This window comes from Talpa europaea (genome assembly GCF_964194135.1).
Source record: "Talpa europaea genome assembly, chromosome: 11".
Classification (NCBI taxonomy): Eukaryota; Metazoa; Chordata; class Mammalia; order Eulipotyphla; family Talpidae; genus Talpa; species Talpa europaea.
Genome location: NC_140078.1, coordinates 100,723,382 through 100,748,649, shown reverse-complemented (window position 1 = coordinate 100,748,649; position 25,268 = coordinate 100,723,382). Strand labels below are relative to the sequence as shown.

The window sequence follows — 25,268 nt, the reverse complement described above, 5'->3', positions numbered from 1 at the left end:
ACTCTTGCCAATGGATGGACATTTTCATTGTTTTCACTTTTTGGCTATTAAAATAATGCTGCTAAAAAAAAGTAATGCTACTGTGTGCACAGTCACCATACAGGTTTTTGTTCGAACATCGGCTTTTAGTTCTCTCACTATATATTTAGGAGTAAAACTGCTGGGTCAGAATGCAGTAATTTTATATGTAATTTTTTTTCTTTCTATGTATAACTTTTTGAGGAAACGCCAAACTGTTTTCCAAAGCGGCCTTCCCATTTTAAAAGCATTCCCACGAGCAAGGGGACCACCATTCCATTCTCCACGTTCCAACTGGAACTTGGAATTGTCCATTAGCTTTTATTTAATCACTTTTTAAATTTAACAGTCAAAGAAAATACAAATAGCTATTTCACCGTGTTCAGTTTGACTCTCCCTATTGACCTGGAACGTTCTGCATTTCTCACAGGGATACTGACCGTCTGGTCTCTTTGGGGGAATATACATCCAAGTTCTTTGTCCACTGTTTAATCGGGTTATCTTTTCGCTGTTGAGCTGTAAAAGCCCCTTTAAACAAGTCTCAGAATCTACTTAAAGGAAAACATTAGTCAGCAGCAGCGCCCCCGGGGGGCACCGGCCCCGGCAGAGCACAGAGGACTCGGGCGCAGGCCCGGCCGCGCGCCAGGGCGGGAACCCGGAGACACCGGGGGCAAACCCCCTGCGCCTCCAGGGCGGCGCCCGTCCCGCGGGGCACAGCTTTAACCTCGCGGGGGCCCCTTTCTCGGGCTCTGAGGGGCGGGGGGTCTGCCCGTCACGAAGCGCCGCCGGGGAGCGCGCCCCCGGGGCCGGCACCTGCGCACCCAGAGGCGCCCCCCGCGCCACGCGCACACACCTTCCCGCGCAGGCTCCTCGGCTCCCGACCTTGGCGGCGCCCGCGCGTGACGCCGGAAGGCCCGCGACGCCGCCCGACTTCCGCTTCCGGGGCGCGGCCGACTTCCGGCGGCGTGACCCGAGCGCCAGGGCCGGCGTGGCGCGGAGCCGGAAGGTCGGCGCGGGCGGCCGGTAACCGGGCGGCGGGGGGAGGGGCCGGCGGGGCGCCCCAGACCCCGAGGCCGCGGGCGAGAGGGGCGGCCAGGGCCAGCGCCCGGCTGAGCCGCCTCCGGGGCCGCCGCGGCGCCCGCGTCGCTGCTGCGACCAGGCCCGCGGCGGGCAGCCGTCAGGCGCCGCTTGGCCCCGGCCCGGGAGGCCCGCCCCTCGGCGCCTCGCTGCCGTTTCCTCGCGACGCGAGCCCCGTGAGGGCAGGCGGTGGCTTTTCTTCAGGTCGCCCCTCCGGGCTCGAAACGAGGGCGGCGTCGGGCCCCGCGCCCGCTGGGGCGGCTCCGAGTCACCCTCGGGCGGGCTGTGAGCGCGGAGGGCCCCGCCCCCCAGCCCCCGCCCCTCCAGCCCCCGCCCCCCGCCCCTCCAGCCCCCCAGCCCCCGCCCCCCGCCCCTCCAGCCCCCCAGCCCCCGCCCCCCGCCCCTCCAGCCCCCCAGCCCCCGCCCCCCGCCCCTCCAGCCCCCCAGCCCCCGCCCCCCGCCCCTCCAGCCCCCCAGCCCCCGCCCCCCGCCCCCCAGCCCCCGCCCCCCGCCCCTCCAGCCCCCCCAGCCCCCGCCCCTCCAGCCCCCCAGCCCCCGCCCCCCGCCCCTCCAGCCCCCCCAGCCCCCGCCCCTCCAGCCCCCGCCCCCCGCCCCGCTTCCCGAAACGGGCACCGGGCTTAGCGTGTGCGCCGCGTCACAGCCTTTTCCATGCCCAGCCAAGGGCCCCGGAGCCGGGCCTGTAGTGGGCACGCAGGTGTTTGCAGGTATTAGAAGTACGTGTTCAGTTAATCGCGTTTACACGTGTAAAATCACTGTCCGCGCCAGGAAGGAAGATAGCCTATTAGCACGTGTTAGTTATGGGCCTGGCGATAGGCTCTTCTCGCTTAAGGCTTCCCCCACCTCTGAGAGAGAAGTCGTAACTCCCATTTTGCAGGTGAGGGAATCGAAGCATAGGAGAACTAAGTTCTTTGAGATCGTTCAACCTGTGTGGGGGGAAGGATTCAAACCCATGTCTCCTTGAAATTCCAAAGCCCCATGTTTTTAACTGCTAGTTTTTTTTTTTTTTTAAAGATTTATTGATTGATTGATTGATTGATTTATACATACATACATACAAGCACTGGGTACAGTCAGAAGGTGAGAGAATTCACCAGAGCCAGAGTGGGGAGCAGAGCAAGCAGAAGGACCGAAGTACACTGCTGAGGGGAGCAGCGGGCGGCAGGAGAGGTCTGCGCGCCATGTGGGACCCTCCGCTGGTGTCCGGGGAGCAGCCGGGGATCGAACCGGCGCCGCAGAGGCTGCGGGCAGCTTCGCAACCCAGCGCTCAACAGCTGCGCCACTGGGGAGGCCCTTTAACTGCTAGTTTTAAAAGAAGATGCAGAAATGTATCTGTGCTCTGGCAGCACCATTGGGGGATTGCGAATGTGTCATTGTGAGACGGCTCTTAGCAACATAAGTGATCCTGAACTAAACGTTGCTGTGGTGGAAACTCATTTATCTGTCTCCTTTTCTTCCGTGCTACAGATGTTAGAACTGTACCCTGTACTCACGTTTATTCGGTCCTTTTGTTTTCGATCAGTTCCAGTTTAGGTGTGTTGACTTGGTGTTGCCCTGTTCTTTCAACTGTCCTATACTTGAAATGTGAAGTGGTAATGTTTGGGTTTTATTTATTTTTCTTCTCCTTTTAAAGGGACTCTATTAGGGACCTTGGAAGCGCTGCCAACATGTCTGATGTACAAGAAGCCACTAACCAACTCCTGGATGTGACCCTTCATGAGAGTCAGAGCTCAGTCCAGGAGACAGAAAGTGGTTCCAAGAGTGAGTCAGAGCATCTCCAAGTCACTATTGGAGCGACTGTACCAACTGGCTTTGAGCAAACAGCTGCAGATGAAGTGAGAGAGAAATTGGGATCATCGTGCAAAATCAGCAAAGACCGGGGCAAGATCTACTTTAACATTTCAGTGGAAAGTCTGGCTCAGGTTTGAATAAAGCAATATTTAAAATAGTTTTCTAAGTGGGTCTTTTATGGTTACTTTGGTTTAAGGACCCCCACTAGAATCCCTTTTGTTTTTTCTTTGCTCTGCCCCCAATCAGGCGATGTTAAAGTATTTCTGCATTTTCTATTGGCTACTGGCTCATAAGCTTGATGAACAGGTTTGCTGTACTTTGAGAAGTTATCCAAATACCTCCTGAGATGAATTCACCAGAAAGAATCCTATGTGAATATGAAGAAATCCTGAGTATTTGTTACAGATCTCTGACTTTATGTACTTCCATATCTAGGTGAAATTTAAGCTTTGGTGATACAGCATGAAAAGAGATTTTTTTTTTTCTTTAATCTGTGTCAAAGAATTTCTTGCCCAGAAGTAATTAGGAGTTAGTGAAGGTGAGAAGTGAAGGTCAGTAGACTGTCATCCCACTAGAGATAAGCTAATCTATCTATATAAGTTGATGTATGTGTTGCTACATGAGCAACATGAGGGCAGGAATTTTTCCTTTTTTCCCCTGCCAGTATCTCTCAAGCTCTTGGTGTCTGGCATATTGTAGGCATTTGTAAATACTCAGATGAATAGGTAAGAAAATATTTTCTAGTGAGTATTTTAGTTACTGACAACCTTTGCGAAGATAGGCTCTATTCGACTTGTCCCTTGTGTCTGCAGGGGGTTGGTTCCATGACCCGTCGATACCAAAATCCACAAATGCTCAAGTCCCCTCTATAAAATGGCATAGTATTTATATATGATCTACATATATTCTCTTGTGTGCTTTCAATCTCTAGATTGCTTATGCCTAATACGATGTAAATATTATATAATCATTCTTATACTGTATTGTTTAGGGACTAATGATAGAGAAAAATGTCGGTACATGTTCAGTATGTACACAGCCATCATAGCCCTCACTAGTTTTTTTTTTGTTTTTTTTTTTAAGATTTATTTATTTATGCATACAAGAGCTGGGGTACAGGCCAGAGATACAGGGGGTAAGAGGATTCACCAGAGACAGAATGAGGAACAGAACAGGCAGATTGACTGAAATACACTGCTGAGGGGAGCAGCACGGCGAGTCAGGAGAGGTCTGCTGCGCCATGCGGGTAGCTCCCGGGCCGGCCGGGGATGGAACTCATGCTGCAGAGGCTGCAGATTGCTTCATAGTGTGGTGCTTAACCCCTTGCGCCACCACGGAGGCCCACTCACTAGCTATTTTTGATCCTTGGTTGGTTGAATCTTTCCTTGTGGAACCTGCTGGACAGATGGCCCACTGTATTATCCTTACTCATTGTTGGATTTGGGAATAAGTAATTTGTCCAGGGTCACTCAGCTGGTAACCACAGAGCTGGAGCTCAGACTGCTCTTACTGCAGCATACAGTTTTTTCCCAGAGCCCCAGGAGGGAAATACCATGATGCTCCACTTAATTGTCTTCATCCTTCCCTTCTTCCCCAGACTCATGTTGGCCACATAATTGTTTAAGCTTCTGTCTTTCCATCTCTTCCTTTTCTGGGGGAATGGAAGCTGATTGGTGACTCTAAAGATGGAGGCAAGGAAGATAGGGAAATTTTAAATACAGATTATAGATATTAGAGGCTTTAAATCTTTGTGCCTGGTTTTACTATATAAATCTTGATTGTGTGATTCAGGAGCTTTTTCCAAAATTTTTTTTTTAACATCTTTGTTCCTCCCCAGGTTCATTGTCTGAGATCAGTTGATAACTTATTTGTGGTTGTTCAGGAATTTAAAGATTACCAGTTCAAGGAAACAAAGGTGAGCCATCCCTAACTTTTGGTATCTGAGTTTCAGCCAGCTTCTCCAAGGAGAATATTTCTGTTATTTCTGTTTTTCAGATTCTGTCTTATCATTTGGTGTTACTACTGCTTTTATTGGAATAGAATGCTGGGAGTCTTTTATAATAAAATGCAGAGATTTGTTGACAATCTAGCCCAAAAGGCTTTTTTAAAAATCAGTTTTGAAACACATCCAGATTTATAAGAAGTAAAGTAAATTGCTTGACTTTCTTACAAAAGATAGATATCTTAGATTAGCTTTGCTGATATATATGGTTCCAAAATAGACTTGCTTCCAGACTGTGAACCAGAGCAAGTGACAGTTTGTGTCATCTACAAATAACACTTTCTCTCACCATTCTGCTTTTGCCTGCTTTCTTCTCTAACTTCATTTTTGAAAGAAAGCCAGAGTAATATCTAAATACTCTTTCAGTTGTTAGGACAACAGCTTTGCCTCCAACTTGTATTTAGCATGTGATTCCTAAATATTCAGACGCTGCTTAAGCTGAAGGTTGAAAATAGATTGCAGTAAGCCTTTAGTGTTTTTCCACATTGTTTTTGGTCAGGTTTCCAGACCAAATGCTTGAAAACTTTCTTTCAGTTTTATTGCCTATCTTAGAAATAATCTTTTTTAAACAACTATGGTATGCTGCTAAATTCTTTCTCTCTCTCTCTTTTTTTTGGGGGGCAAAAGGTTGATTCCAAAACATTATTCAAAAACCTATCAAAGTGATATGAACCCACAGCCTAGAAAATATATAACCAGATCTATAAGAATTCAGACTGAAAATAGTTTAAATTATCTTAACTGAAAGCTACTATTACAGATTTCTGATATTTTTGAATCATACCTGTGAAACTAGTAAAACTAGTAAATAACAGGGAGGCTACTGAAATTTTTTGCTGCTAAGTATTTCACAGTTTTAACAGCTAGTTCGATACTTGAATAAATGTTAACTGACATGACAAAACAAAACTAAAAAAATCAAAAAGCTCCACTTTAAATTTAAATTTGCACTGCTAACTTAGTAGTGCATAATTAATACTTTTTAAATTCTTCCATTTTTGCCATCCTACAGTTTGCATTATTTGGGTTTTTGGCTCTATAGGTGAGTTTGAGATTGTGAAATGGTTCTATGTGAGCAGCCTTTCAGAGTTGTCTTGTAAATTACTACAAATGGGCTCCTGTGGAAATCCTAAAAGGTGGGCAGTAAGGATTCAGGTAAATTTCAAATCTCTGCAGGGGAAACTTCTGTATCTATGAAGAATTGTTAAGCATATCACTTTGTGGCGTTAAATTGCAACATCTGTTAAACAGTATAATGGGTTTTCTTATTTTTAAGGAATCAGACAATAGCATGAGTCTGCCTGTTTCTAAAAAAGGCTAACTAATCTGTGAGTCTGAAAACCTAGTTAATACATGAATTAGAACAAGACTATAAAGACCAAAAGCATTGGCAGTGAAAACTCACTGTTTAGTCCTCTCTTCTCATCCCATTCACTATTACCTTCTAGAGCTGTCATCTAAATATGTGTATTTCACTTACTTACACAAATGAAAGCATATGCACTGTTTTGTAGTTTTGTCCACCTCTTGGCAATCACACCAATGTCATCGTTGGAGACAAGTGCATCAGAATCAGTGCATTCTAGGATGTTAGGTTTTTTCCTCACTCTTGTCACAGCTGTGACATAGTGACTAGTTTATACACAGACATGTACATCCTCCGCCTATGCATCATTTTTCTGTTTAATAAGATAGTTTATCCTATTGATATTTATTGATGTGATACAAATATTTGGTCTTAGCTCCATCATGCTTATGCTATACATTTTGCTTAAAAATGCCTTCAAGTTCTGTATTTTCTTAGCTCTTTCCATGTGTGTGTCTTCTAGGATACTTTGGAAGGTTTGTACTTATTCTTTAGCTGTTACTTTGTAGCTCCAACTTGATCAGATCTTAACTGTTTACACAGCATTTTTTAAAACTAAGCAATGGTGAAGTGGACATATTTAACTTCTCCTTTCCTTCCAATTTTATTTTTCTTAGTGTCAACCCTTATGCCATCAATATGTTTCATTTATTAATCAGCTTAACATCTATCCTTTGACCTCTGGCTATAAGAGTAGAGGTTATCAACCTGCTTGAATTACTTCCCACCTTTACCTTTCCCTTTCAGCTGCATGCCAGTTTGTAACATTTACATTGTGTTGTAGTCATTATCCCTGTATTTCCATTTTGGTCCTGAACATACCTGCCCTCTGTTAGAGATTTTTCTTTTTATCTCTTGGGTATAAAATTTGGCGTTACATTTTCCTTTAAGAATATTGTAGGTCTTGTGCACTCTCACCTAGCATTAGATGTTGCCATGGACCCCTACTTAAAATTTTAAGTCCATTCTGATATTTTCCCCCTTAATTATTGCTTTCCACCTTATTTTTGTTTACTGCTCAGAGGATTTTTTAAAAAATCTTTGAAGTCTCATAAGATAACCAGAATATATCATTGTTGATAATTTCTTGTCAGGTTATGTTAACCTGTAGAGAGATTGACAGCCACTTGCTTTTCTGGGAAGTTTTCTAGAATTTTTAAATTTTTGTTTCATTGTTTTAAATGCCGCCTTCTGCGATGCCAGTTATACATATATAGGATCACTTGACTTTCATGTTCTTTTGTTTTCTCTCTGCTCTTTTATTTACCTTTTTACACATTTCCATCGTTACTGCCTTTGCTTTTTTTCACATCCCTTACTCTGTTTCCAGCAGTGTTTTCTGTATGTGGTGTACTTTCTTAGTCCACTTTTTCTTGAAAGAGTCAAACTCCTGTTTCATCTCCTTGTGGCTCACTTCATCTTTCTGCTTTTATATCTTTGCTTTGAGTTCTTACTTTACAAAGGGATTGCCTCATTATATGATCAACTGCTTGGGGTTTTTTCCTTTAAAATTTTTTTACTTAAAAAAAATACAGTTTATATGTATACACAGCACAACGCTCCGAAGGAAGTCAGTCCATGCGCAGTAAGTTGTCCTTCCCTGCCTTTCCCAGTTCCCTTCCTTGGAGGTAACCCCTGCCAACAAGTTTATTACTTACAATTTAATTTTGCAGCCCAACTTCAGATCTACCAATTTGTTTTGTAGTATTTTTTTAGTGACTTAGTTTGTATATATCTTCAATTTCAGTGAGATTTTAATTTCCTTAATTACAGACATTATTTACTCTCTTACTTTGTGCCCTCATTACCCCCAACATAACAATTATTATTGTCCCCAGGCAATTAAAGTGGTAAGAAATGAGTAAAACAAATGGATTTCATTCTCTGTCCTTCACAGGAAGAAGTTCTAAAGGATTTCGAAGAGTTGGCTGGGAAACTTCCATGGTCAGATCCTTTAAAAGTATGGAAAATTAATACGAGTTTCAAGAAAAAAAAAATTAAGCGTAAAAAGATAAATCAAAATTCAAATAAAGGGAAGACTGGTAATGGACAAGGAGACAAAATAGATGAGAGAGGTGTTAAAAAGGAGTTTACTAACAATTCCTTAGATTCATGTATCTTAGACTATTATGAAAATCCAGCCCTCAAAGAAGAAGTATCAACGCTAGTAGGTGATGATTTGGCATCTTGCAAAGATGAGACTGATGAAAGCTCAAAAGAAGAAGCTGATCCTGAAGTGCTAAAGTTTAGAGTCACATGCAACAGGGCCGGAGAGAAACATTGCTTTACCTCAAATGAGGCTGCAAGAGATTTTGGGGGTGCTGTTCAAGATTATTTTAAGTGGAAGGCTGACATGACCAACTTTGATGTAGAGGTAGGTACAGACTGATTATGATGATTCCAGAAGGCTGTGTTTGTAGATATGTAGCATTTTTAGACTAACGCAATCTCACCCAATCTTATGGACAGTTAAAACTGCAGCGACAGAACAGAACTAATAGACCGTGGCCAGCAAGAGTATGGGTTATTGAAACATTTAGGTCTAGAACCAGATTTTGACTCCACAACTCTGATACTATTCTATGGACAAGATCTTCTGCCTGAGCCTCTATTTCAAATGGAGCCAGCGATAGTATATACCTTTAAGTGTCGCCTGAAGCGTAAATGAGATGGATGATACATCTGAAGTATTTGGTACAGTACCTGGCATATACTAAGTGCTTAGTATATGGCAGCTCTTAAGACTTGAGTTTTGTAATTCTCAGCTAATACTTCTTACTACTTTATGCGGACTTTAAGATTATAAAATCAATCAGTATTAAAACAGTTGTTTTTCTGTGTCATGGTTCTAATAGAGTTTTGCTACTAGAAAAAAAAAAGAGTACATTTTTAAAACAAACCTTGACCTCCGAAAATCAGGGTCTACTCTTTCTGGAATTCTTCTAGGTTCTTAAACCCAGGAGCCACTTTTTAGCCTGCTGACTGTCCTCAGTCTTATGTTACACAGGTGATTTATTTACACATGGGCCACACAAACTTGACTTTCAGTCCCCAATAGTTTATTGCCCCTGGCAGCTGACATTTTTATTAGGAAGTCATTTTCTGTTGTAGGACATGTAAAACTGGGACAAGTCACTTACTCTCTGTATCTTTTTTTGGCATATGGAATCAGAAGGACACTTTGAGTTTCTTTTTGTCCTCATATACAGCTATTGTAAGAAAGACTTGGTTGACTAGGACAATAAGATTCAAAAGTTACCAAGTGAGCTTAGAGGACATATGCTAGAGCCATACTGTTCAGATCCCACTTACAAGCTGTATGATGTTTGGCAAATAAGCTGATACCTTTGTGCCTCAGCTTCCTCGTGTATAAAAGAGGATAATGCCTAGGTGTGGATGTGAAACGAGGTAGTGAATATAAAGTGTGCACTGGAACAATAGCTTGCCTATCTGAGTGCTGTGTAGAAGTGTCAGCTGCCGCTGCTAAGAGCATGAGGAAAGGTTAGTTGGGAGATTGGAGAACATATTTTAATTTTACTTTTTACTTGACTAGTTCATACTTAACCATGTGTTCAGAAAACTGTAACTGGAACAAAACATAATTGCACAGATATTGAGTCAAGTTTAAAAATACTAGGTAAGAAAAGAACACTCTTCTGTATACAGGTAAACTTTACAGTAAGCCGTACCCAAGATCAATGGATTTGTCTACACTTGGATTAAAAAGATAGCAGGGTAGTTATCTTTGCCCCATGCCTTTAAGTTTCCCAGTCAGCTTTTAGAAGCTTTTTTTTTTTGGCTAGTGTGTTATATGACACTAGCAACAAAACTTGGGATAAAGTATTTTGTCATGGGAAAAAAGAGATAAGTAGCTGATGAAGCAAATATGGCACAAATTCACAGCTAGTTAATCTAAGCAAAGGGCATATTGAGGAATTCAGTGTGTGGTATGCTGTGGCATTTCTGTATGCTTGAAATTTTCTCCAAAACAGTTAAAGAACGTTTTAAATGCTTACTAAAAAATCTGTACACCTTCAAAATGTTTGTTATAAAGATTCTGGTGATACTTGTTTTAGCTAATGTATAAACACAACAAAAGAAAAGAGTAAAATTGATTGAAAATGTTTGAAATAGTATATTCTATTTTCATTTGTATGAACTTCTGAAAAAGAGAACCAATTTTTGGTGGTCATCAGATTATGATTGCTTTGGGTGACTGTTCACTGGGAGGGGTGCATGGAGTGCCTTCTGGTGTGCGGGATACTGTGTGTGCCTTTACCAGGTGGTGGTTGCACAGTCTGTATCATGAAGATTCACTGAGCTGCACTCTTCAGGCTTGCGTAGTTAGCCGTATGCAAAGTATACCTCGACGGTGAGATCCAACCTCAAAAAAAAGCCTTAGTAATAAGTACATTAAGTACATTTTGAACAACCGTAAGCTATTGTGTCTTGTTTAACTTTATTGTAGGTTCTTCTGAACATCCACGATAATGAAATCATTGTGGGCATTGCATTGACAGAGGAGAGTCTCCACCGAAGGAATATCACGCATTTTGGTCCAACAACACTTCGATCTACCCTAGCCTATGGGATGCTGAGGTTAGAAAAGGGGCTGAGATGTCTACATTGAAGTGACCCTTTGATTTGAATTTTGCCTTGAAAACACTTTGTTTTGTGAGGTACTGTGATGGAATTTAGTGCCTGAAGAACAGGATAAAAACTTGGTCTATTTCTTTCACCTCTATCCAATATTGATTGCTTGTGATCCTGAAACTATTACTTAATTACTATCTCAGTTGTCTGATTTTAAAATGGGAAGAACAGTTCTCATTGCCTTTTGAATGGGGTTGCCACAATTATGAGTAGGAGGGCTGTACTGTATGTTGTTAGATAGAGCAAAGTTTGCTTTCTTTCTTTTCAGAGTAGTAAAGCAAGTGAAACCAGAGGTATTTTAAATCTGTTTAATGTGTAAGTGAATACAGAGAGCTTTTATGTATATTTTTACATTTTATCATCACAGCAATGCAGGAATCATTCTGGAATGTTCCACCTTTCCAAGAGCAAGACCTCAATTTATTTGTCCTTTGCCTTCCTCCCTTTTATTGGGTTCTTCTATTTGGACAAGCTTATCTTTTCTTGGTTTTTGTCTTCCAGATTGCAGAATGGTTTTGATGTGAGACTCAAAGGTTTATTAGTAAGGATTAAATACAGAATAAGAACTAATTATAGTCCCTGCATATCCTGGTAGTCGTTTATATTTTTTTGCTTCCAATCTTTGCTTCCTTTTTAATCCTGCTCATCCATGGAGTTAAGTTCAACGCAATTGGAAACCTGTCACTTCAGTAGCAATAGAAAACTGGGTTCGTTAAAGACAAACTCCTAGTCTTCATTTAACACACATTTTTTATCTACTGCTGCGCATTAAGGCAGGAGCCCAGGAAGCAGAGCGTTACTGTGGATACAACTCTTAGAAACCTGAGCAAGCTAGTTTAAGATTTACAAAGTGATGACTTGTGGTGGAAGATTTATTGGAAAGATACGGAGAGATCTTGGGGAAGCCACAGAAAAACTGAAAGCCATGACTCAAGCAGGAAAGGAATCAGATCTTGGAAAATCCCCTCGCAACCGAGCTGTCACTTTTGTCTCTTCTGGGAGCTCTGGGCTCTTGTCTCTGTTCATCTGTGCACTTGGCTGCCCCTCATCTAAATTTATCTGTTTCCATTTTCAAATGATCAACCTATTCTGCTACAGCTTCTAGCTCTTCATTTCAAATTCTTGGGAGAGAAAAGCTGACTGACGTAGTTTTAGTCAAGGCTGCGCGCTGGCCCCAGCAGCAGTGGCTGGGAGGACCAGGTTGCTCACTCCCGGCAGGGCCACTGAGAGGGCCCTTTGCCCTGTGTTGAGCGGCAGGAATGTGGTGGGGGGTCCCCCGAGCTGCTCGGCAGGTGTCACAAGAAGAATCCAGGGTTAATCCCCAAGACTCCCAGTCTTGTCAGGGAGATAAATAGTTGCTTTACATGTAGCACATCCCATAGATCATGAAAAGATTAGCAGAACAAATGAAGGGAAGAGGAACGATGTGACCTGTGTGAGGAGGGGCCGCTTCACAGATGGGGTAATGTCAAGTCACTGAGAGGGACCCCTTTCATCTTGACTCTAGGTCCCCTATTAGTTTTGTGTCCATGGACAAGTTTTGCATCGACTTGTTTAAACAATGGGAAGAATAAAAGTAACTTATCTCACAGTGTTCAGATAATTGGCCCAGGAATTCATCTAAACAACTTAAATCCATGCCTGACAAATAGTAAGTGCTCAAAGTAAAGCAATTGTTTTATAGCGAGATTATCTTAAAATTAAATTTACAAGGAAAGGAATACTGAATCTCTAATTGCCACTAAACTTACATCAATACATGTTTTATTGGCAACTTGTTTGAGTATTTTTTAATGTAACAGGTTTGCAAACAAAATAACACTGCTTTCTAAAGCATCTGTGTATATATATATACATGCAAACACACATGCAGGCAAAGGTCTAGAGGCTAAATTCCATCTAGTAGGGAAATGGGATTGTAAATATAATCAAAGTGGGTTTTTTGTTGTATGTAATTTTTTTTAAGCTCTAGAATACACAGGCAACATGTAATTACAAATGGACATTTACAATGAATATTGACCCAAGTTCCGTCCTGCTAGTGTAATGGGTCCTTGACCTTGTAACTTCAGAAACAGTCGCTGTGGAGGCCTCGGCTGTCAGTGACGTCCGCTCTTACAGGCTGTTTTCTTTTCCACAGGCTCTGTGTACCTCAACCTACTGATATCATAGTTGATCCAATGTGTGGAACAGGGGCAATCCCAATAGAGGTAATGATTTTCCTGTAGCTTTTAGATAGGCAGGGGAGATATCCAGAATGCTCTAGACCTGGTGGACAAATTAGACATAATGAAATCACCAAGACTGGGTCAGTAGACCGAAGGGTTTTGAAAGAATTACACTAGTAAAGCTAGAACTTCTATGTCTAGCATGTAACTACTTACTACAAATAGCCAAGGACTAGATTGATTGTGGATTACAGAAAAGGCTGAGAATTACACACTGGTGAGTCCCTTTACTGTAACAGATTGGTAGAGTTGACAGAAGAGATAATTGAAGACATAAGCATCAACTGGGGAAAGGTGATTTCATTTCTATAAAGTGGGAGTTTGCTTCTTAATCCTCTTAGGTTCTTTGAGAGAGTATAGTTGTAAAAAAGGAAAAAGCTATGAACATCATTTCGATTTTTTAGGAAATCTAGCAAGGCTAGATACCAAACATTCTTAAATAGTTTCCAGAATTACGTTGACATCGCCTGTGAGAGACAGCTTGAAGAGTTGGAGTTGATGTTACAGAGGGACTGACATTTGAGCTGGGTCTTGAAACATGAGTAGGAAGGAATTCAGCAAGCAGGACAGCAGGGCATTTCAAGCAGGGGGAATAGCTTCGTTGACAGTATGTAGTTTTGCCACTTTAGAAAAAGCATTTGTTTATCAGATTGTCTTATTTATTGATGATTGAAATGAATTTTTTTTTTTTGCAATTTGCTAATTCTGTTTTAATATATATTCTTGTCTTTTAGGGGGCTACTGAGTGGTCCAACTGTTACCATATTGCTGGTGATAATAATCCACTGGCTGTGAATAGGGCAGCAAATAACATCTCCTCCCTACTGACCAAGAGCCAAGTTAAAGAAGGGTAAACATTTCAGATACTTTGTAGCATGTCTAAGGCTTAATCACTTTTCATACCTACTTTATGAATTAATACCCCTAGTGATTTACAACATCATTTAGTCACTGTGAACGTATTGTGAGACTCATTTTAAATTTTATTTAAAGTTACATATATTAGAATTTTTAAATTTAATTTCCCCACCCTGATGGAGCTGCTTTCATTTGTCTTCCCTTTTTTTGCCTTATTTTTTCCTTCACATAGTGAAAAAAATATTCATAAAGACTCTTTGGTTTCACAGATTTTCAGACACTTTGTTTTTAGATGGTCTGTTTTTTAATGACTGCACAAGATTCCATTTGATAGAAATACTACAGTTTATTTAGTCTTTGTTCTATCATTTGGCACTTAAATGAACCTCGGGTTTGGAAGAAACCTGAAATGCATCCTGAGGCCCAAGCGCCCTAAAGAAAGTCTGCCCGTCTTGAATGACCGTTCCGTCATTAAAATCTCACATAGAGGCTACTGGTTCCGCCTTTGCAGGCTTGAGCGCGGGTCAGAGCTTTTCGTGAAATGGATCATCCCTGTACTTCTACAGGTACAGGTTTTTTCTCCCATAAAGAAAACCTCACCTCTGTCACACCAGGATTGACACCAGATGTTTGAAGAGCTACCAAAATCCCCCCTGCCTCTGCCCCACCCTTCCAGGCCTCTCTTCTCCAAGCAGAATATTCTGTGTCCTTCAGTCACATCCTCTCAATATCTTTGCACTGACAGCCCACCGCCTCTGGGAGAGGTTTTCCTCCAGGCGTCTGTGGTGGCACCCAGAGCCCTTGCCCACGACTCAGATGACGTGGTCACTCCATCCATGGCCTCCACTGTCTTTGGGAAGAATTGGTGAAAATGTTACCTTGTAGTATTTTTGGCCCTATGGTTATATATTTTGTTACAGATATTGGTACCCATGGTTGTAATATTCATGCTTACTGTGTTGTTTTTAGTGATTACTTGCTATTTTTTCTTAAATTCTTTTTTATAGCCCTTAATTTCTGCTCATGTTTAATTTCTTTATTGCCTGTTCTATTTTGTTTCTTAAACCAGTAGATTTGCCTTAACAGGGAGGATTCAAATCACTATAATTGTTATGTTCACTATGTCTTGTCACTTACATTTTTAGTCTTTTTCTTTCTTTTTTTTTTTTTTTTTTTAATTTTTCTAGAGGCATGTCTTGTCTTATTTATTTATTTATTTATTATTTGTTTGTTTGGTTTATACATGCACTGGGTACAGTCAGAAGCGCGGGAGGGTGAGAGAATCACCAGAGCCAGAGCGGGGAGCAGAGCAGGCAGAAGGACCGAAGTACACTGCTGAGGGGAGCAGCGGGCGGCAAGAGAGGTCTGCGCGCCATGTGGGACCCTCCTCGGGTGGCCGGGGAGCAGCCGGGGATCGAACCGGCGCCGCAGAGGCCGCGGGCAGCTTCGCAACCCAGCGCTCAACCGCTGCGCCACCGGGGAGGCCCAGTCTTTTTCTTTCTTGGCCTTGTTTTTTAGTATGTACACGGTACATTTTAATCTTCAGACAAATACCTGTATACTTGTTCATTTTAGATCTGTTTCTTTGGGTTTCTTGGAACCCTGTAGATTTCACCAGTTTTTATCCTGGTCACTTCATAACCTTTTTATCTCCCTAGTGTTCTGACTTTTCCCAGTTTCATCACTGTTTTCTCTTTAAGGTTGTTTCTGACTTTCCCAGTGTTTCATCACTGATGATGTTTCATCAATAATGTTTTACATTGTCAGTTGTGTAATTTACTGTCTCAAACTGTTTTCAAAGTTGTCTGTTGCAGTTCTTTGTGTTGCAATCTTCTTTTCCCCTGATCTGTTTTTCTTAAATTTAAATGAAACAGATGTAGATATCTTTTGAAAGCCACTCTTGACCATTTGTAAAATGTACTAATCATTCTTACAGATCTCATCACCGTTTTATCTTGTGACTATATGCTTTCTTCCTACATGCTACTTTAAAATTTTGCCTATTAGCTTGCTGTTGTCCTGATAGCATGTTAGCAGCAGTTTGTACTTTATAGCAGTCTCTTCAGAAACACTTTTTTTTAATTTTATGCTTAAAAATGTGTTGACTTTCCTTTGTCCCCACAGCAAACTCTCCTGGGGCTTGCCCATAGATGCTGTTCAGTGGGATATCTGCAATCTGCCACTGAGAACTGGCTCTGTGGATATTATTGTAACGGACATGCCATTTGGGAAAAGGTGGGAGTTGGCCCTTTAAAAATGATTTTACCTTCACCTGTTACACAAGTGCCCACTAGTCTTCTCACCCTGTATTTTGAGTTCATTCCCTCAGAAACCTTCCTTTCAGCAGAGCAGTATTTCAGGGAAGAATTGTAACAAGAAATGGATTCACCCATTTTGTTTCTACTTAGAACTCAGTAATGTATTAATTACATTTTGATCCTGACCCAGGATTCATTTTGCACATTATGTATACCTCACTGCCTAACCCACTGTTGTTACAGATGAGACTTCACAAAATAAGGTTGGGCAAAACTTGGTTCTTTTTCTCAGGGCGAATGATTTCTAATCACTGGTTTGGTTTATGTAACTACTCTTATTCTCATTAAGAGGACACATTATGTAACTTAGAATTATCAAATGAAATTTTTCTGTAACTGATTTAAAAAAATCTAAGCAGTTCATAAACTTGGATCACTCATTTCATTGACATATAATGGCAATGGCAGATTATCTTTAATAATTTCTCATTTCCTATAGTGCCAGACATTTATCTCTGGCAATAATTGTTTGACTCATTGGACTTTCTTTTATAGGATGGGCTCCAAGAAGAGAAACTGGAACCTCTATCCAGCTTGCCTGCGGGAGATGGGCCGTGTCTGCAGACCTGGGACAGGCCGCGCTGTCCTACTGACTCAGGACAAGAAATGCTTCACCAAGGTGCTGTATGTTAGCTCCAAAATTCAGCCTGTGGCAGCTTTAAGATCTTTGTAAGCAGACTTGGGGGTATTAAATTTGAGTAGGATGTTTTCTCTTCCCACAGTGTTCTTACTGGCAACTAAGACTCCTTGTTCTAGAAACAGATGGTCAGCTAATTACTTGTATGCTTTTTGTGTGTACACAGGCATTATCTGGAATGGGACATGTGTGGCGGAAGGTGCATACTGTCTGGGTAAACATAGGGGGTCTGCATGCTGCAGTTTATCTTCTGAAACGTACACCTCAAGCTTTTGTTCATCCTTCAGAACAAGATGGAGAAAGAATTCCTTGGTAATGCAGAGAATGAAGATGATTAATATATTTGTGCTTCCAGACACTGGAAATGTCGGCATGAAGAACTTGCTTTTGAGAGAAAAGTAGTAACCCAAGTGCAGTTTGCACGGTTTAATCTGATCGAAAGCTCTTCAGCTTCCTGGTTATCAAAAGATGTGAATGTAATGTGATGCAGCTGAAAAAGTCTTAAGAGGAAGCAGAGCTGTTCTTCGGAGCTGTTTTGAAGTAGCTGGGCTATTAGTACTTTCCTTAAAATGCTTTAAAGATGCCTAGTGAAAAGCCTATTAAAATGCTCTGGTTTAAAACACTATTTTCAGGCTTTATTGAAGCTCCTGTTTTCCATTGTAGCAGGTGAAACGATGGCCTGACCTGATGGAAAAGCAGAGAACAGAATCAGAGCATCTGGGGTCACATCTCATTGCCTATGCAGCCTTGCTAGTTAATAGTTCTTGTTTCCTCAAACTTAAAAAGTGAAGCATCATTCCGTTTTGTGAAGTGTTTGCCCCAGTGACAAGACCAAACCTCACAAGACCTATAGGAAAGTTACCATCTGCCTTAAACATGCATGTTACTCAAGTCAATATAAAACTAAAAAAGCAAAGGAATTGCAGATAATGAGCTGTTAAAATAGGATATTTCTGTAAGTAGCAGCACACACAGGAATAGATGGACTATGGGACCAAATTTAAGATGACCTTATTCTTTTCAGTATAAAGAATGGTGTTGCCTTTCAAAGTCAAATTTAAACCTGTCTCAGTATTGGTTTCGTGAAAGAACTAGAGAACTGATGTATGTTTGAATTAAAAACTTAGTGTCAATTCTTTTATGTTTTTCTTGGGTCACAATTTGTACTTAGTTGCTTTACCAGTTGCATAAAATTCTTCCTGCAACAGTGGAAAATGAAATGACCTCAGCATCAAGTCCCCATAAAGAGTGCTTCCCTGGGGCAGTACCTGGGGTTTTATGTGGATTTCTTTGTAGTATTTCAGTTTATTTGGGGAGTACTGGCTGCATTCACCTTAGATTTTTAGTACTGGGCCAGCAGCATAATAGTGCTACTCTTATTACCTTATGTCTTACATTTAAAGATGGTACTTAGGGTAGGAGCATTAAGTACAGCCAACAGCCCTCATCTGTGGATTAAAGATATTTATAAGGGTTTTATATCCTAGTTTTTTTTTTACCATCAGAATGCACAGCTGCATGATTTGACAATAAAACCACCTTTCACCTGAAGGAACCATTGAAACCTCTAAATGAGGGCTGGTCAAGTCCACAGGATCAAACAAGGACCACACCACTGTTTGCCAAGTGCCTGGCACAACACCTACTTAACTGAACATTTAATATTTGTTGAACAAAGGAATCAGTATCTTTGCACACTGGCTTGGTTTCTAAGTATATAGAACACCCATACCTCATCCATCATAGCCTTAATCTTTTTTTTTAAGATTTATTTATGCATACAAGAACTGGGGTACAGGCCAGAGGTGTGAGGGGTGAGAGGATTCACCAGAGACAGCGGGGAGAACAGGCAGATCGACTGAAATACACTGCTGAGGGGAGCAGCACGGCGAGTCAGGAGAGGTCTGCTGCACCATGTGGGTTGCTCCCTGGCCGACCGGGGATCAGATTGCTTCATAGTGCAGTGCTTAACCCCTTGTGCCACCAGGGAGGCCCAGCCTTAATCTTACTAAATCTCAGTAAAAACATGACCAGATACTGCAGATTTGTAGTGAGCACCCTCTGCAAGTTCACTTTGTAACCTGTGTCCGGGATAGGAAGGGAGCAGGAGTCATGTGACCCTACCACTACTACCTCCTTGGTGTCAACCCAGTACTAACCTTTCAAGCGGGCTCCAGCACCCTGGGAACGTGTAGACACAGAAAAGGCATCCTGTAGCAACCTGCAGACAAAATGACTCATGAACCAGTCACTGTACTTTGGATGTAAACACGGGTTTTATAAGTATAGCAAGTAAAAAAGGTACCTCCCAGAGACTAGCAGTGTGTTATGGATAGAAGGGAAACTTATTTAAGCATTCTTTCAGTGTGGTAATGAATCTTCCAGGAAAGAACCAGCTCTGTAGACTCTGGCCCCTCGTGAAAGCTATGGCTCAGATCGCAACTGCAAGGACCGAAAGTTGAAGATTAGGGGGTAGGGAGGGGTAAGTATGCTGAAAGGTTTACAAAGTACCTAAAGTGTCCAAGTATTGTGAGAGCTAGGAGGAAAAAAGTATACCACCACTCTTTTTTTAAAAAGTAACATTTTATTGATTTTCCACTGGTTTATAATACTGTATTTTGGGAGTAGGGCTTCACACCTTGATACTACAGTACTTTGTCCGCAGCCTCTTCCAAGTTCAGGTGAGGGTTAGGTGGGAATTTCAGAGAGAACAGGGTCAAAGTTTAAAAATTCTAAATGGTCCTGCCTGCTAATTTTTTAACAGTTCAAGAAAAACACCACATAGATCTCTGCTGGACCAAAACTTTTAAATGTGTACAATGTTAAAGACTCTGTCACACCCTTTTGCCTCAAGGTTGTTTGCTGACCAGTCCTGAATTTGTAGCTATAATATAAAATGATCTATTTTATGACAGAAGCAATTTTCACTAGAATGGTATTTCCATTTTCTACAACCCCAAATTAGAAATTTCCAACTACAGTCACCCCTGTATGTCCCACCTCAGACTCAACAGGCACCCACTTTATTCACCACAACCTATCTGGCCCAGCTCGCCCATCCCCATGGCCCAGGCTGACTACTGGGGGCGACTTCAAACCCCCCAGCTATTCAACAGGCAGTGGAGACTTTAGTGTGTTCAATGTGAGCAACAGCTGTTCTCTCAAACTTCCTGGTCTCGAGTCCTCTTCATACTCTTTAAAACTGAGGGCCCAGGCAACTATTTACCAGTATTTTCCCACTTAAGAACTCAAAATAGAAAAAGCAAAAATGCACTGCCTTATTATTTCCAACAATGGCATTATTTCACATTTTTTAAAAATGTCTGCCTTAACGGAAGGCAGCTGTATTTTTATTTTTTACATTCAATTGGCTTAGATTATGTGTAGTTGCACTGGTCACTTGGAAGTGTTGGTTCACTTAGTTTCATAAACCTTTTAAGTTTTGGGCCTCCCTGGTGGCGCAGCGGTTGAGCGCTGGGTTGCGAAGCTGCCCGCGGCCTCTGCAGCGCCGGTTCTATCCCTGGCTGCTCCCCGGCCGCTGGAGGAGGGTCCCACATGGCGCGCAGACCTCTCCTGCCGCCCGCTGCTCCCCTCAGCAGTGTACTTCGGTCCTTCTGCCTGCTCTGCTCCCCGCTCTGGCTCTGGTGAATTCTCTCACCCTTCTGCGCTTCTGACTGTACCCAGTGCTTGTATAAATAAATAAATAAATCTTTTAAAAAAAAAAAAAAAAAACCTTTTAAGTTTTGTCTAGCTCCTGATATATTTTAGAGTCATACTGCTCACACTACCGGCTCATAAAAACAAGCAGCACTGGAAAACCTAAAGCTCCGGAAGTGTTCCCAAAATTCTAATTTTCACTTCAAAGTTTGAGTTTTAGCTTAATTGCTGTCAGTTTCCTTCCTTGAAATGTTCATTTCCTTCATAGTAAAAAAATGTCTGCCAAATAGCCAAATCTAAGAACCTAAATTTAACATTTTTTCAAGTAAAAATGGTGGTCTAAGAAAACAGCAGATTCAGCTTGGAACATAAGTGCAGCAAGGCATTTTCTTGAAAAAGCTACCAAAGCAACTAGCCTAAGGACCGCCTGCAGCTCCCCATTTCACCCTCACGTTAGCGTGCTCAGGGTCCAGATCTAACTGATTTTCACTGTCTTCACAGGGGTGTTCTCCGGTATGACTGGTCTGTACTGCAAGGCACTGCAGTGGACAGTGAGTAGCAGGTGGGCACCGCTTGCCACGATGCCAGTAGCTTTAGCGGGAGGTTCTACAGAGCTTTTCAACACTATTTCAGGACATGTCTGGGGCCAACTTGTACATCAGTCTTTCTTTGGCCAGTGGATACTAAACAAACGCAAGTAACAAGCCCAGCCATGTTTGCAGACTCATCCACTTGCAAGGCAGAAGCACACATGTGCACGAGCCACGATGGCAGACTGCGTGTCTCCATAAATTATCTTTAATGACAAAAATCACGCCTGTGATTTACTTCTTAGCCAGCATTGGCTGTATCAGCAACACAGCTTTTTGTCGTTCCTCAGCCACTGAGCGTGCTCTCCAGCCAATATCAGGTACTGACTTACCTGTAAGATACTTCAGCAAGCTTTTCTTCTAGTTTCTTTGTAGCTAATTCTCCCTGTGAGACAGTGAACTGTGAGAGAATTAACTCCGTACCCCTTTTAAATATAGATGGTGTAGCTATGGGTTGAACAAGTGGACTCAGAATCCTTAAGCCAAAGATCTATGCTTAAGAAAAATGTTTAGTTTAGAAAATGGTTATTCTAGCAAGTTTTGACTAAATAACTTAAGGAAATATTTGAAACAGTGCCTAAGAATAACAGCAGAGCATTCATGTTTATGCTCAGGCACACAAAAATCTATAGAATTCTCTAATAATTGGGCCTCCCTGGTGGCGCAGGGGTTAAGATGCAACCTATGGGGCAATCCACAGCCACTGCAGCACGAGTTCGATTCCCAGCCAGCCAGGGAGGAACCCACATGGCGGAACATACCTCTCCTGTCTTGCCCACTGCTCCCCTCAGCAGTGTACTTCGCTCCGTCTGCCTCTTCTGTTCCCCACTCTGTCTCTGTTGAATTCTCTCACCCTCCCCTGCATCTCTGGCCTGTACCCCAATTCTTGTATAAAAATAAAAAATAAAGCTTTAAAAAAAAATAAAAAAAAAAAAAGAATTCTCTAATAATTGCACGACATTGAAAGTTGCTGGGATTATAGAAGGTACAAACTAAGAGTTAACGTCCTCAACCTCACCACCTCAGGAAACGCTGGACACCTGAAGAATACACAGGACCGTTCCGTCACATCCTTACTGTCACTGAGCAGTACGCACGCTCTGCAGCTGCGAGGACGAGCTGCACAGGAGTTTTATGAGAAGTTTTGACCTCGAGGACCTCCCTATGCTCAGGCAACATGGACACAGCCACAAACAAGCATGCCCGCCCCTCAGTGGACAATCTGAAAGAGAAAATAGCCCAATTAGGCAATTACTACTTTTATTTACCATTGCAGTAGGAGTACGATAAACGAGGGGGTTCTGAAGAGCCTTTCAACACAACTTTAGGACTTGTGTTTATGGCCAAACTTCCTTGAGTCTTTGAAAGGTGCGAGGAGGGTCCCGGGGTGCTGTTAGGGACGCCCATCAGCGACTATTGATCCCTTTAACTTCCACTTCACTGCCCTAGCTGTCCACCAGACCTCGCCATTTCATGTCTGGATTGCTGTTAACAAGACTCCAGAGTGTTTGCTCTGCCTTAAAATGCTCTATCCCAACAACACATCCTCTTTCTGGCAGCCATTTCAAACTCCCTAAGACCCTTTCCACCGGAGAATGGAAGAACCATAAACTGGAAAGGCACACTGAGCAAGTCAGACCAGTCTGAGTCCTTAGCCCTTAATTTGTTGATGTGTCTACAGGCAAGTTGTTCAACTTCACCAAGCTTTAGTTTCCTCTCTTTGAAGTGGGGCTTTATTGATGAAGATCACACTAACTATCTCGGGAAGAGTTTGGTATGTTATCTGGGACAGAGCTGGCACTCAATGACTATTAATGTTAGTTTATTTCTTCTAATGTACCTATGTTTTCCACTAGTCTTTGCCTAAAACATGCACTAATAGAATGTCGCCACTATTTACTATAGTAAAATGTTTGGGATGAGATTTTAATCAAGTTAGTAAAAAGAGCAAAGGCTGGGAAGTGTTGACTTAAATAGAATCCATACACTAGAAGTAGAGTTCACGGATAAAATAACCAATTATAACATGATGTGAAAATAGGTTACTGTTGTCAGCAGAAAAAATCTTAATCACACACACACACACACAAACACACACGCACACTCACAAAACAAAGGGTGACTAAGGGCCCCAAGACAAATTGAAGGTCAAAGATGTCTAAACCCTAGGGAAAAGCTGGAAAGTAGAACTATTTTTTTTTTTAAAGGAGAACTCTCTTGTTTTTTTGTTTGTTTATTTATTTACTTATTTATTTGTACAAGCACTGGGTACAGTCAGAAGCGCGGGAGGGTGAGAGAATTCACCAGAGCCAGAGCGGGGAGCAGAGCAGGCAGAAGGACCGAAGGACACTGCTGAGGGGAGCAGCAGGTGGCAGGAGAGGTCTGCGTGCCATGTGGGACCCTCCTCCGGTGGCCGGGGAGCAGCTGGGGATCGAACCGGTGCTGCAGAGGCCGCGGGCAGCTTCGCAACCCAGCGCTCAACCGCTGCGCCACTGGGGAGGCCCAGAAAGTAGAACTATTAAATGTAACCATGACTTTGAAATGCCAGAGGCAGAAAGTCTCTCTAATCGCCAAGAAGGTATACAGATTAATACCAGGAAAAACTCATCAGGTTCAACCCTGGCCTAGATAAAACAGACTTAAATAATTGATTCCATGCCACCAACAGTTCTCTGCTGAATCGGCTTTTCACTCACTCCCATCAAGAACTGGGAATGCTGGATAAGAAAAAAGACAGTCCTTGGGGGAAAGACGGCCTCCAACACAGGAGCTCGCTCCAGGAGGAGACTAACAAACTCTGGAATTCTCAGCCTGCAAAAAAGTAAAGCGCCAGACCTAACAGGTCCACGGCGCTACAATTAAGGCTGGTATGAAACAAGTCTTCCCCTTGTGATGCTGATCCCTATCATGTTCTGGATTAACAGCTGCAAACCGTAATTAAACCAAACCTCCATGCATAACAAACCATGTGGAAGACACATTATCTAGTTCAAATTTTGCAAATGTAAAGTGGAAGCCCTTATAAAACCTACTTTTCCATGCAAATACAAGTGTCTGATATGCTTGATTTTGCCCCAGAAGTATGAGAAATAATATAGCTCAACCTCAAAAGGAGACAGAGCTGGTTCTTTAAACAAGAAAACAAGAGCCCAAGGAAGTGCAGCACAGGAAGAGGCGAAGCGCCGCGGACTGTACAGGAAACCCAAGGAAGAGCTCAGGGGCGGACAGATGTACCGGCCCACGAGGCCCATCCATCTCCTTGCGGAACAGAACATCAGGAGGCTGAGGGGACACGATTCTACAGCTTCTCCCCAAGAGCCTTGTTTCTGTGTTTTACAGGTTAAACTATTATTTGGGGGACTTTCTTGTTCAGAGAAACAATTAATTGGGATATCTTAACATTCCTTTTAAAAAGAAAAACAGTCTGGCCTGCCAAGTTTCCACAACTATTAATGACAACTACTCTTCTTTCAAAATGAATTTCCATTCACTTTTTGGAAGCATGGCGAAAAAACTACCAGTTCAGCTGATGGAAACATTAGGGACAAAAAGTTATGGAGGGCCTCCCCAGTGGCACAGTGGTTGAGCTCTGGGCTGCAAAGCTGCCCGCAGCCTCTGCAGCACTGGTTCGATCCCCGGCCACTGGTGAGGGTCCCACATGGCGCGCAGACCTCTCCTGCCGCCCGCTGTTCCCTCAGCAGTGTACTTCCGTTGTCTGCCTGTTCTGCTCTCCCCTCTGGCTCTGGTGGATTCTCTCACCCTCCTGCACTTCTGACTGTACCCAGTATTTAGATAAATAAATAAATCTTTAATTAAAAAAAAAAAGTTACGGAGCATCATGCAGAGCGGTTTCTGGGCCACCTTAGAAGCAGATAAGCAAAGGGACAGAATTTTAGTGCTCCTAAGCCCTGTCTTAACTGAAGGCAACATCTCTGATGTGGGGCTGGAATCTGCACTCAACAGCAAGCCTGTCTCTGTCCACCAACAGTCTGAAGACCCTACCTAAGGGTTCCACATTCTAAAGAGAAATTTTAAGTAAAAAAATTCTTTTAGAA

General features: G+C 42.5%; 1 protein-coding gene across 1 annotated transcript; it reads left to right on the top strand.

Moving 5' to 3' along the window:
• Window positions 1–2,780: 2,780 nt before the first annotated feature.
• Window positions 2,781–17,304, top strand: THUMPD3 (THUMP domain 3 tRNA guanosine methyltransferase; the record flags this gene model as incomplete). The annotated part of the gene is given in 10 exon segments (XM_084246573.1): window positions 2,781–3,035; window positions 4,742–4,819; window positions 8,170–8,646; window positions 10,741–10,871; window positions 13,066–13,135; window positions 13,888–14,003; window positions 16,136–16,246; window positions 16,825–16,948; window positions 17,133–17,264; window positions 17,266–17,304. Coding segments are annotated over 10 exon segments (1,533 nt in total).
• Window positions 17,305–25,268: the final 7,964 nt, after the last annotated feature.